Source organism: Gadus macrocephalus, chromosome 4 (genome assembly GCF_031168955.1).
Source record: "Gadus macrocephalus chromosome 4, ASM3116895v1".
Classification (NCBI taxonomy): domain Eukaryota; kingdom Metazoa; phylum Chordata; class Actinopteri; order Gadiformes; family Gadidae; genus Gadus; species Gadus macrocephalus.
In genome coordinates, this window is record NC_082385.1 from 17,541,873 (window position 1) to 17,554,689 (window position 12,817).

The 12,817-nt window shown below is 46.8% G+C and overlaps 1 protein-coding gene across 4 annotated transcripts in view; it reads right to left on the minus strand.

The window, feature by feature from the left end:
• Window positions 1-12,817, minus strand: part of LOC132455091 (mediator of RNA polymerase II transcription subunit 13-like) — a 141,096-nt gene that overhangs the window by 14,187 nt on the left and 114,092 nt on the right. For 2 of the 4 annotated variants that reach the window (XM_060048807.1, XM_060048804.1), the window contains exons 15-22: window positions 9,743-9,987; window positions 9,070-9,245; window positions 7,767-8,677; window positions 6,559-6,738; window positions 5,749-5,978; window positions 4,870-5,068; window positions 4,093-4,378; window positions 1-60 (exon numbers count right to left, since the gene is read on the minus strand). The exon at window positions 1-60 is cut by the window's left edge and continues 199 nt beyond it. In XM_060048807.1, the coding sequence (XP_059904790.1) occupies window positions 1-60; window positions 4,093-4,378; window positions 4,870-5,068; window positions 5,749-5,978; window positions 6,559-6,738; window positions 7,767-8,677; window positions 9,070-9,245; window positions 9,743-9,987 (2,287 nt within the window). The remainder of the gene's footprint in view (window positions 61-4,092; window positions 4,379-4,869; window positions 5,069-5,748; window positions 5,979-6,558; window positions 6,739-7,766; window positions 8,678-9,069; window positions 9,246-9,742; window positions 9,988-12,817) is intronic. The other 2 variants (XM_060048806.1, XM_060048805.1) reach the window with 2 other exon arrangements.

The window sequence follows — 12,817 nt, forward strand, 5'->3', positions numbered from 1 at the left end:
GTGAGACTGTCCACCGACTCGCCCAGCGTAGGGATGCCTATCCTCGCTTGCTCAGGGGTCCTGGAAGAGAAGATAGGACACAACAAACAAACGTTGATTATACTCAATAGACTGAATAGTGCTGTGTGTATGTGTATAGATTAATGAAATAGTTTTTCCTTAAAAAAAACAACTGCTTATCATCTGGAAGCACAAAACATTTCCGCCCATTATTGTATCCCCATGTGTATGTAGAGCAGTCTCTTGTTTCCCAGGACTGTACTGTAAAACTTAAACGACCAGTAGTTATATATAGTCCATGATTGAGTGTGCAGCCAAAACCATAACGTTGTCTTTACTTTATTCGTTATTGTATTATTTATTGAATTCCTTACTGTATTATTTATTGCATTCTTTATTTTATTTTTTATTGCATTGTTTAGTGTATTCTTAAAGATCCCATGGCATGAACATTTTCTAACATTAATATGAGTTCCCCTAGCCTACTTATGCTTCCAAGTAGCTAGAACTTTCGTTTTGGTGTAAAACGAGCAGTAAGCATTCTGCTCCGCCTTTGAGAAAACGAAGCTCAGACGCGTCGTTTTGGCATTTTCCCCGTATGTCGTCATAAGGGGAGATGCCACCTCCCCTTTCTCTGCCTTGCCATCCTAGAGAATTTGGCCCACCAAAGAGCAACGACCGTGCGAGCGCCACATGTGTGTGTGTGTGTGTGTGTGTGTGTGTGTGATTACACCCACTGTAACGCAAGTGTTGTACCCTTCTTTGTTATTTGCCACCTTTGTGGTGTTACGGCGCAGTCTCTGGTATTTCCACAACGAGACTGTAGTTGGGGTTATGTTCTACTTCAGATTGATGTGGAAGTGGAAGAACCAGAGACGTCGGAGATCCCGACGCAGTCCTTTGTGATTCATAATGTCTTCTGGAGGCGCACACAGCTTTTGGCCGTGATAATATGTAGTATATGATATGAATTCTATGATATTATTTATATATAGAGCTCCAGGACTGTAACGCATGTGTAGTACACTTCTTTGTTATTTGGATAACCGTTCTGCTGTTGGCAATATGGCGCATAACACGTTGGTTCTTTGACGTCTCTGGTATTTTGACAATGAGACTGTAGTTGGGGATATCACAGCCATCGCTTAGCCCCGCTGCCTGCTGCCCGCTGCCCGCTGCCGCGAGGCACAACCGCCCAGCAGCGGGCAGCAGGCAGCGCGTGGTTCAGTCTACTTCAGATTGATGTGGAAGTGGAAGAACCAGAGACGTCGGAGAAGCCGACGCAGTTGTTTGTGATTCCCAATATCGTTTGGAGGCGCACACAGCTTTTGGCCCTGATATTATGTATAATACGATATGTATTATATGATATTATTTAGATATAGAGCTCCAGGACTGTAATGCAAGTGTTGTAGGCCTACACTTCTTTGTTATTTTGATAACCGTTCTGCTGTTATGGCGCATATCACGTTGGGTTCTCTGACGTCTCTGGTACTTCCACAACGAGACCCGTAGTGGGGGTTATCTCAGCCATGGTTGAGAAGGAATTGGGGTTAAGGAACTTTGGATTTCACTCCCTGAAGTACATGAACCACGACATGGAGGAGAAAGGGACTGTTGCCCGCGATTGTCTCCCGCTTGAGCCCCGCTTCCCGCTGCCCGCTGCCGAGGTACCACCGCCTCGGCGCTGCCCGCTGCAGGAGGCGGTGTGCCTATAAGCGCTATCCGCTACCGAGGCAGTGAGGCTCTCTTGGCAGTGAGGCTCCGGCGGGAGACAATCACGGGCAACAATCCCTTTCTCCTCCATGTCGTGGTTCAGTCTACTTCAGATTGACGTGGAGGTGGAAGAACCAGAGACGTCGGAGAACCCGACGCAGTCGTTTGAGATTCATAATATCGCCTGGAGGCACACACAGCTTTTGGCTGTGATAATATATATTATATTATACAGATATCTATGTATAATTAGATATTATTTAGATATAGAGCTCCAGGACTCCCGTCGGAGCACCCGGAGTGTTCTAGAATATTTACAGAACCTCCTCATTTGCATTAAAGGTGCCATGACATGCTATTTTATGGATGCTTTAACATAGGTATTAGTGGGCCACTAACACAGTATTCAAAGACGTTCCCGAAATTCAGCCGTGGTGCAGAGTTACAGCCACTCCGAGCCAGTCGCACATTGAGCTTCCCCCAAATGCGCTGTTTTGGTGTCTGTAGCTATAATGCAAATGAGGAGGAGCGAGGCGGGTCAAGGAGGAGGGTGGGGGTGTGGCCCTGAGCAGCTTGCAGCCACGGTACCATGCGCTCTGTTTACAGTGGACGTATCGCAATGGCGAGGCGCACACAGCCTTTAGCCGTGTTCTGTATATATTTTAGAACACACAGGAGTCCTGGAGCTCTATATCTAAATAATATCATATACATAGATATCTCAGTGTTTCCCATACATAGACCATTGTGTGGCGCGGCGCCATTTTTTTTTTTTTTTTCAATAACGCGATTTGGAAATCTAAAAATCGTTCCGTCCATTCATCTCTGCATAGCACTCGTTCTCCCTGTCATTCACACACACACACACACACACACACACACACACACACACACACACACACACACACACGGAGCGAGAGCGACGATGCTAACACATGAACCCACCGATGTCACCCGTCGCTTAGCAACCGGACACGCTGGGGTTGATAAGTTACCGGACTACTGTAACTACTACGGAGTGATAATATCAAAGACGTGAATCAGGCAATAAATCCAATTTCCTTGACAGCGGTAATGTTCGGTGTGCATTAAAGTACAGACGGAGTGGACCAATTGCGAACTACTGCAGCTGCTCCAAGTTAAACCCCAAACTAATCTGAAGTATTCATAGCGGACTACACCACCTATTCTATTCCGCATAGAATTGTATTCCGAACCGATTGAGGCGTATATATATGATACTTTTCTATTCCGATTGAGCTGTTCTTCCACATCTATGCGAATCAGATGTGTCCGCATGTAAACGCGGAGTTACATGCACACTCACTGAGATAACCCCCACTACAGTCTCGTTGTGGAAATACAAGAGACGTCAAAGAACCGACAAGAAACACTTGCGTTACAGTGTGTGTATTCACACACACAAATATGTGGCGCTCGCACGTCGTGTCTCATTGGCGGGCCAAATTCTCTGGGCGGGCCAGGCAGAGTAAGGGGAGGAGCTTCGATGGTATGAAACCACATTCCAAATCAGCGCGCTTGAGCCTCCGTTTTTTCAAAGGCGAGCAGAACACCTAGTGCTCGTTTTACACCGAACGCAAGTTTTAGCCACTGGGGTACCATAGGCAGGCTAGGGCAACTCATATTTATGTTAGAAAACCTCATAAAGTGAGATTTTCATGCCATGGCACCTTTAAAGCTACAGACACCGAAACGGTGCGTTTGGGGAAAGCTCAATGTGCGACTGGCTCGTAGTGGCTGTAATTCTGCACCACGGCTGAATTTCGGGAACCTCTTCAAATACTGTGTTAGGGGCCCACTAATATCTATATTAAAGCATCCATAAAGTAGCATGCCATGGGACCTTTAACTGCTTTATTTGTTGTATTCTTTATTGTAGTCTTTACTGTATTCCATATTATATTATTTACTGTATTACTGTATTCTATACTGCGTTCGTTATTGTATTATTTACTGCATTTATTGATGTATATTTATATTATTATTTACTGTATTCTTTACTGTATTCTTAATTGCATGATTTACTGTATTCTTTGTTGTATTCTTTATTGCTGCCGGGAGTCACTAGTAAATCATCAACCTCTGCCTCAAGTGTGTTAACTGAACCATACACAGTTCAGATATGAAATGCTTTTCTACTACACACAAACTACATGGAGTATTATGTCCATTTACATTGAGTAATTAAACACCTTATCCAAAGCGACCAGTAAGTAAAATTATATCATAAAAATGTGACAAACTAATGATACTTATAAAAAAGTTGACAACTTGTCAGACCCGTCTTAGTGTCAGACCCTAAGACATGCTCTCAGAGTACCGTGTAGTGATAGGGAGGGAGGGAGGGGTTCCTACAGTTCTGGGGGTTCTGCTGGTGTGTTGGCTGGTGCTGAGGAGGAAGAGGAAGAAGAAGAAGGTGGGGGCCTTCCCTGCATCGTCTCCCCCGTCTGGCTCCCCGATGGGGCCGGGGTGGTTCCTGAGCTGAGCGCCCCAGGGGCCTGCTCTCCGTCTGGGGCCCCTGGGGGATGCTGGCCGGTGGACGCTGGGGGCTGGGGGGTGGGGGTGGAGGTGGTGGTGGGGGGCGGTTGGTTGGGGGGCAACAAGAGGCTGCTGTCCAAAGGTAAGGCTGACAACTGAGGAGCTGAGAGAAGAACAAATACAGTGAGTTAGGTTCATGAAACAGATAGGACATAACCCTGGACCCATGGTTCTATTGCAGGAACTAAAGTTCCATTGAGGGTTATTGATGTCAATAGGGAATACAGTTGGATCAAATCTATAATAACAATAAAACAAGTGGAACACATGGATAAGGAGGTAGATGTTCTTGGTTAGGTCCACGGCTCCTCCTAGCTAAGTGCCAGGATGCCCCAGAGCCTTGCTCCAAGGCCAGGGGACTGTTCCTGACCGCGGGCGTATATCAATGAGTGTATGAAAGGGTGAATGTGAGGCACTAATGAGTGCTTTATTTAGTCACAGGGCAGAGAAGTGCTATTCAAATGCAGTCCATTTACAAGGAAAAAAGCATCCTGGGAGGTCATCCATGACAAAATAAAATCTAAAATCTGAAAATGCAGCGTAAGCAGCAGACGATTCAAATGAAGCTTTATTGGTGTATGAACCCTCTCTCACCTAGATGCTGCCTGCAGACAGAAGCGTAGAGATTGAGTTTGCTGAGGTTGTCGTTGTGGTGCTGGCCGGCCCAGGGTCCCGTGAACCACTGGTCGGGCGGATGGTCCTCTGGGCCGGCCCTCTCCCCCTCCTCCCCCACATGCACGATGCCGGTCCGGGACACCCGGGACAGGGGCCGGTGCTTCCCCAGCCGGCAGGTCTGGAAGGAAGGGGGTGGTGAAGCATCATGGCTCCATAGAATCTCACTGTGAGCAATTATCATTATTAAACGCAGGCTCTTGGAATACAGCAATACAAATGTTCATATACTGCATGTCATGACAACATCCGCTGTGGTCCAGGTGTCGCATATAAACAAATTATTATTATTTAATTAAATACAACAAAAAAAAATACGAAATAATATAATTAAAAATGAGGGCTGAAGCAGTCACTGTACTGTAGGTCATCCCTTAAACCATGGCTGCCCATTTTGTGGCCAGCGCCTTGCTATATATACACCCATATTTTACTTAATGTACTGCAAAATTAACATTTTGGCCCACGACCCTCCCCCCAGATTAAATTTTGGCCCTCCAATGGGAAGAATTTGGGCACCCCTGCCTTAGACCAACAGAAATATACACTGATTCTCCTGTTTATTCTCTAACTGAACAAGGTGAACAAGGAGGTGAACAAGGAGAACAATGAGGAGAACAAGGAGGAGAACAAGGAGGAGAAAAAGGGGAACGAGGAGGAGAACAAGAAGTCGAAAAAGGTGAACAAGCTGGTGTAAAAGGAAGAGAAACATGGTGGTGAACAATGAGGCGGACAAGGAGGTGACCAAGGAGGGGAACAAGCAGGAGAACAGGGAGGTGAACAGGCTAACCCCCCCGGTACCTCGTAGACGGCACTGAGCTCGGTGAAGAAGGCGCGCGCCCCGGCCAGCATGAGGGGGCTGTCGGGGCAGAGCACCAGGTAGGCCACGTCGCTCGGACCCCCGTAGGGCTCCAGCAGCAGCTTGTCCCAGAGGGGCAGGGCCAGCGGCGACAGTGCCAGGATGTCCCGCTGGCGGTCGTATCCCAGCAGAAGCGGGGGGATAGGCAGCGGCTCGGGAGACTCCTCTGAACCTGGGGGGGGGCAGAGCGCCGTAGAGCCACGCGGTCAGGAACCAAACCCCCCAGACAAACCCAACCAAAGAGAGAGCAGAACCGCTGAGCACCTTGGGTTACTTTGATGCTATTAACTAACTACTACTCGCTCACTACAAGATCATACTTAACCTTTTGCTGCTTTATGTTGCCATTATATGCTGCCCCCTCCTAACAGCCCTGGAGGAGGGACGCCCTGTCTGTCTTCCTCTCTAGCAGGCTTTTCACACATGCCCTCTACAGCGGACATTCTCAAGCCAATACCCTGAGGGGCTGTATGTGTGAAGACAAATGCCCCAATCCGCCCCGCTGGAGTTTACCCACCATGCCTCTAGTGTAGAACCCGGGAAATCAGAGGGACCCAAAATACACAACCACCGAGTGGGCATGTTGCTTATGTGTTGATGCTGCCTGTTTCTATTATTCAACTGGGAGCACGGAGTGGAGCTGCTTCCTACTTTCTGTATTTTTCCATAATCCTAGGTAAAGCCTCCGCAACGATTCATTTAGATAACAAACTAATAAAACAGGAGGAATGAGGTGATCCCAGGCCTCTCACCGTACGAGCCCCGCCCGGCCATCTTGTGGAACTGCTGCCAGGTGAGCGGGCCCTGGACGTGCTGGATGTTCTCCCAGGTCCGACCGCTCTTCTTCTTCTGGATGGCGTCCTGCAGGAAGGGCTGCAGGGACAGCAGCACGCGGACCACCTCCTGGGACGACAGCAGGCTCATGTCCACTACTGGAGAGACACGCAAACACACACACACCCAGGCACACATGCAGACACACACACGATCACACACAAACAGATATATATAAGACACACACGCATACACACACGCACACAGACACAGACACACATGGAGACACAAACAGACATACACACGAGAGACACACGCAGACACAAACAGATGTACACACACGCATACACACATGAACAAAGACACACATGGAGACACGAACATACATACACACACGAGACACACACACACACACACATACATTAACAAACACAAAAATAAAGCCTTCACAAAGATAATATATTGACAAAGCATTAAAGTCTGCAAACAAGATAACGCGGCCAGAAGGTTAAAAAGGAAACAAAGACAAATACACACACATATATATCTACAAGATAAAACATCTGGAACGCTATTGTGTATCATCCAAAATATGATACACAAGAATTATACATTCACAATAAAGTATTATATCCCCAATAAAGTATTAAATCAACAATAAAGCATTACATCCACAATAAAGTATTACATCCACAATAAAGTATTACATCAACAATAAAGTATTACATCCACAATAAAGTAATACATCCACAGTTGGACACATACTATTGTGCATACACATTACAAATGATGTAGGAGGACAACCCTTACTAATCCCTATTACAGTCTTAATATAACAATGTTGTAGAGATGAGAATCAGTTTCCAGTGTTCCCATTCCCACAACCCTCTAACCAGTCCCCCAGGGGCTGCACCATTATCAGAAAAACTGAAGTTGCAGTTATTTTGCCCAATATTGCAATTATTCACTAAAATGAACAGACGCGATCGTCGATACAAATTATATTTGTAGTTTTTATTCGATTTTAATAGGCCTCCATATTGAGATATATCATGATTAATTTTATTTTCTATATTTCTATAAATGCATTGCAACCTTTCACGATGAGCTCATTGGAGAGGCTGACATTGGCTGATCATTGAATGAATTGTGCATCCCTAGCACGCGTGCAATGTGTCCAACTCACCGTTGGCATGCGACCAGGGGTGCAGAGCCGTTCTCCGAACCACGGCCGCGTCCACAGCGCCCCCGGCAGGGTTGTCTACATACTGCAGGCCCTGCTCCAGCGCGTTGTAGCACTCCACGCACGCGTCGCTCCCGTCCGCCCATTGCTTGTCCGCCAAACAGCTCTGCAGCAGCGCGCCGTGGCGCCCGTGACAGGAGCAGCCGGGCGGCAGGTCCAGCGAGGCCAGCGAAGCCACGGGCTGCGAGCACTGCTCCTGGATCAGCAGCATGACCGACGGCGGTGCCGGCGGCGAGTCCTGCGGTCTCTTGGCGCAGGGGTCGCCCATGGGGGGGTCCCGCCGGCACAGGGCCAGTCGGCGCTCGGCCGCGCGGCCCACCTCAGACCCCTGACCGAAGATATCCATCTCGTCTTCCAGGAAGAGGCCCGTGCCGTGTGCCAGGCGCCGGTTGACCACGGCGCTGAAGCCGCACATGCAGCGGTACTGGTCCTCGCGCGTGGAGTCGGGGATGTACACGCCCACGTCGGCGCCCTTCACGTTCATGTTGCACGCGCAGATGCAGCAGCTGTCAAAGTTGCGGTCCTTGAAGAGGTTGAGCACGGAGTCGGACAGCAGCAGCACGGCGTAGAGGCTGTGTGCCTCGGGCAGCGAGGGCCCCGGCCGCGCGTGGGGGTCCACGGAAGCCCCAGGGGGCAGGCCGGTGGACGGGGTGGAGGCCGGCGAACTGAGCTCCGTGCCGTCTTGCCTCACCGAGCCCTGGCCGGAGCTGGCGGCATTGAGGCCCCGGGGGGTTCTGGGTGTGCGGGGAGTGGGCACGGAGAAGCGAGGCGTGGCGGGGGTGCCGACGGAGGCGGTGTTGGTGCTCATCTGGACGTAGTCCTGCTCGGTGAGGGTGCTGACGCTGGGCACGTTGCTGGGAGGAAACGGAGCATCGAGGAGGTTAACCCCTTAATGACGCTGTGAGGTCAGCCTTAATACCATGCTATAAACTGTAGTACTCAGGGTTAAAAAGCGCCACACCAGAGACACTCCACAGGTTATGCTGCTATCAGGTGTCAAACATGGCGCACACAACCTACACAGAACTGAAGAAATAAAGGTCAACTCAACAAATAAATCAAGGCACACCAACGCAATGCCCTTTCATTTGTTTAGCGTAGCCCAACTGATTCCTTGGAGAAATACAACCTCCATGAATACCAAAAACATCTTGTTCAATATAAGAGAAAAAAGGCTTAGAAGGTTTTATCACATCACACCAGAACCTTCAGGTAATCATTAATGAACAGGAGGCGCTGGACTCACGTGTATCCGTCTCTCATGAAGGGCGTGTGCTGCAACAGGGGGGAGGAGTAGAGCTCCATCCGGGGCATGAGGGCCCAGGACGGCCGGTAGGAACACAGCTCGGGGATTTGCAGCGGGGGGAGGCACTGGCTGGGGAGGTCAGTGAGTGGGGAGAACATGGAGCAGCCCGGGGGAGGCTAGAGGGGGAGCAGGGTGGGGGGGGGGGGTGACAATGGGACGTCCCGGACCAACAAGTTATCCTCTACTTATCAACTACCTTCGAACATTATATTACTTAAAGTACCCGTGATGACCTAGTTCATGACATCTGGTAGTTTGTGTGAATGTTGGAATACATCCATATTCTCGCCACTTTTAAATTATCAGTTTAAACAAGAACACATACCATGACTGCCTGGCTGGATGAACGACTAGATCAGCTTGTTGCTCATCACAAAACGTCACATCGCTCAAGTGATAAAAAAAAGGAATGACCATTTAACAAAAAATAAATAAAAATGATAAACTCAATTAAAACCTATCCTGTCGAGTTGTACGCTGCATTTCGGCATGTTGTTGTTTTATAGCAGCATGATTTTTTGTCGCAAAATGGAATTAATGTCCTCAGAGCCCTGCAAACACACACACACACACACTCACACACACACACACACACACACGCCATCCCTCTCACCTTGAAGTCGTCATGTCGAGGGCTGATGTTGTCCTCGTCCAGCTCCATGTGGTACTCAGGGTGGGGTTGGTGGTGATGATGGTGGTAGTGGTGGTGGTGGGTGGAGCCCTGGTCTCCGCCCACCACCACCACAGGGGCCGTGGTCTCCAGAGAGGCATTGTCGCGGTACGTCATGATGGGCGAGAACGCTGGGTGCTGCTCTAAAGAGGGAGGGGTGGGGAACATACGCTGGAGATCTGCTACTGCTGAAGGGAGATGGAGAGGGAGAGAGCAAGAGCATGAGAGAGAGAGAGAGAGAGAGAGAGAGAGAGAGAGAGAGAGAGAGAGAGAGAGAGAGAGAGAGAGAGAGAGAGAGAGAGAGAGAGAGAGAGATAGAGAGAGAGAAAGAGAGAGAGAGGAAAAGAGAGGGCGAATAAAGAAGACATTGAAACAGAGGTGGGTGAGTCGTTTTGCAGACTCCTGGATACAGGATAAATACAAAAAAACAATGAGGTTACTTTAAACAGTTAAGCAATGGATAGACAGTAGTAACGTTTCCATCCAAAAAATTGAGCAAATCTTTAGAAAGTTCGCAAAAAATAAATTTGAATTAGGTGGTTTGAGCGGAAAACTACACATATTCAGGGCTTGTCGTATCCTTTTGATAACATGCTCTCTCTGAGATCCTGATACATAGTGGAATTGCGTTGTTTTCCATCTAAAATAGCTATAGGCTAATGTTTTTTTCTTCAATGAGAGCAAGGAAAAGTTTTACCGCTTCAGCGGTCCACACACGTATCTATTATTCACATTGGCCAACTGTTCCATGGACGTATTTAAAGGATACATTGTACATGTTTCGTAAATTCTTTGCAGCCTTTATACCACAGATACTCTAGGGCAGGGGTCTTCAATTAAAATTGAACAAGTTCCAGTTACTAAAAATTCCTTGCAAGAAAGGTCCGAACCTACCACGTCCTAATAGCCTTATTTTGTCAAATACAATCAACACAGCATATTACCTTATAATTTCAGTTGTATTTATTTTCAATTTCCAAATAGCTTACTTTCAACCATGAGAAACTAGTAAGACAAAGTAACGCATATTAACATTTCAAGTTAACAAAACAGGTACATTAGGCCTGCAATTCAAGTAAAATGCATAAGGCCTACATGTGAAGTAAGCAGAACAGGAACACTAGGCCTACACTTCAAAAAACACAAAGTGCATTAGGCCTACATTTCAAGTAAGCAAAACAGGTATACCAGACCTACATTTCAAATAAACACAAAAAGAGCATTAGGCCTTAATTTCAAGTAAGCAAACCAGTGTCTCAAGTGGTGTTAGACCCAACAGGTCCTCACAGATCTCTTTCTTGTCTTGATGAAACAATCGCACATAAACCAAAAGCTGGGCATTATCCGCTACATCTGAAGATTCATCAATGGCTAAGGATGGGGCACTCTGAACAGCCGCATGAAGCTGTGACAGTGCGTCATCTGATAACATTTCAGATTTTCTGGTTGTCGTTGCAGCTCACATTGGGATTTGCTTTATTTTTTCACACAATTCATTCCTTTGTTTACCTTCAAGTAACGTCTCGGCAGCGGCGTTCAAGCACTCATTCACAACAGTCGTGTCACTGAATTTTTTTTTATGTTGCCCCAAAATCAATGCAATTTTAGGTGAGCATTCATATGCACGTTGCTGGCCTGTAAATGAGTGTGTGGAGACACGCGTAGACCTCTCATACTGAGCTCTCAGCTCGGATATTTTCCACGCTCTTACTTCTGACTTCTACACATAAAAGACACAACAAAGGTTTTGTACTGCCTTGCGGGAGAATGAACAAGTATTGGTCAGTCCATTCATCTTTAAAATGTCTGTTTTCGGGGTCAACTTTCCTTATTTTCGAGCAAGCCATTTTCTCATTCCAAATCGCTCTTCCGGTAAACAAAAAATTTGATTGGCTATTTTCTGAGTGACGCTATTACGCACATGCCGTGACAGACGGAGGGAGGGGGGGAGTTCGGTGAGTGCATGATCTTCGCTCTGTGAAGATCATTGCTTTTTGCTGTTTTTATGCTGCACTACGGACTATTCTGCCTTTCAATTTGTATTTCAATGAGAAATGATTTTACTAACATAATCATGCTTTGAATAGTGAAATCATAATTCATAATTCATCTTTTTTTTTTTTTTTTTTTAATTGGTCATGGGTCCGGATAGGATCGTCACTTGGTCCGGACCCGGACCGCGGTCCGCCGTTTGGAGATGCCTGCTCTAGGGTCCATAGCATATAACCACATTGACTTAATTTTTCACAATTTACCAGCTCTCGTTTTGAAGACTATTCACCGCGCAATTCGTTTCAATGGGAATCGCGACGGTCTATACTTTCAACATAAAGTGTACATATTTATAATTTGAAATTCACCCCAGCCTTTATACCACAGATACTATAGGGTCTATAGCATATAACTGCGTTTTCTGATTATAGTTTAATGCATTTTCCACAATTTACCAGCTCTCGTTTTGAAGGCTGAACGGACAATTTGATTGGAATTACTTAGTAGGTGTCCGTATATCAGGGATTAATGGACACAGTATAATTAAAGGATATAAAAACATAGACATGCTATATAATATACTCTGGCGGCTGGTGATCAACAATTTTGGTGGGCACAGTAATAGACAGGGGGTCTGGGGTTCCCCCCCCCCATAAAAAAAATTGAATTTAATAGATTTGATTTCCTGTATTCTGGTGTATTTTGGGGATTGCCACTGCCTATTTACCTACTATTCATTCAGATTCATAGCCTACATCCTGACTTTGGGCCTGGACAAGCTTACACTGCATATACAGACCTACTTTATGGCCATTCCACGAGCCATTGCTATTTGACCCATTGTTGTTACTCTGATATTGAGACAAATCATGATCACTGTCCCATAGCGTCCATTTTTTGTCAGTCTCAATGTCTACTTCAAATGCAGTCAGAAATATGGGACAGTTGCTTCATTTTGTTTATATGCTACAGGCCGAAACTAAATTAATATGCAACATACTTGCTCCTTTTAAGTATAACATTGCT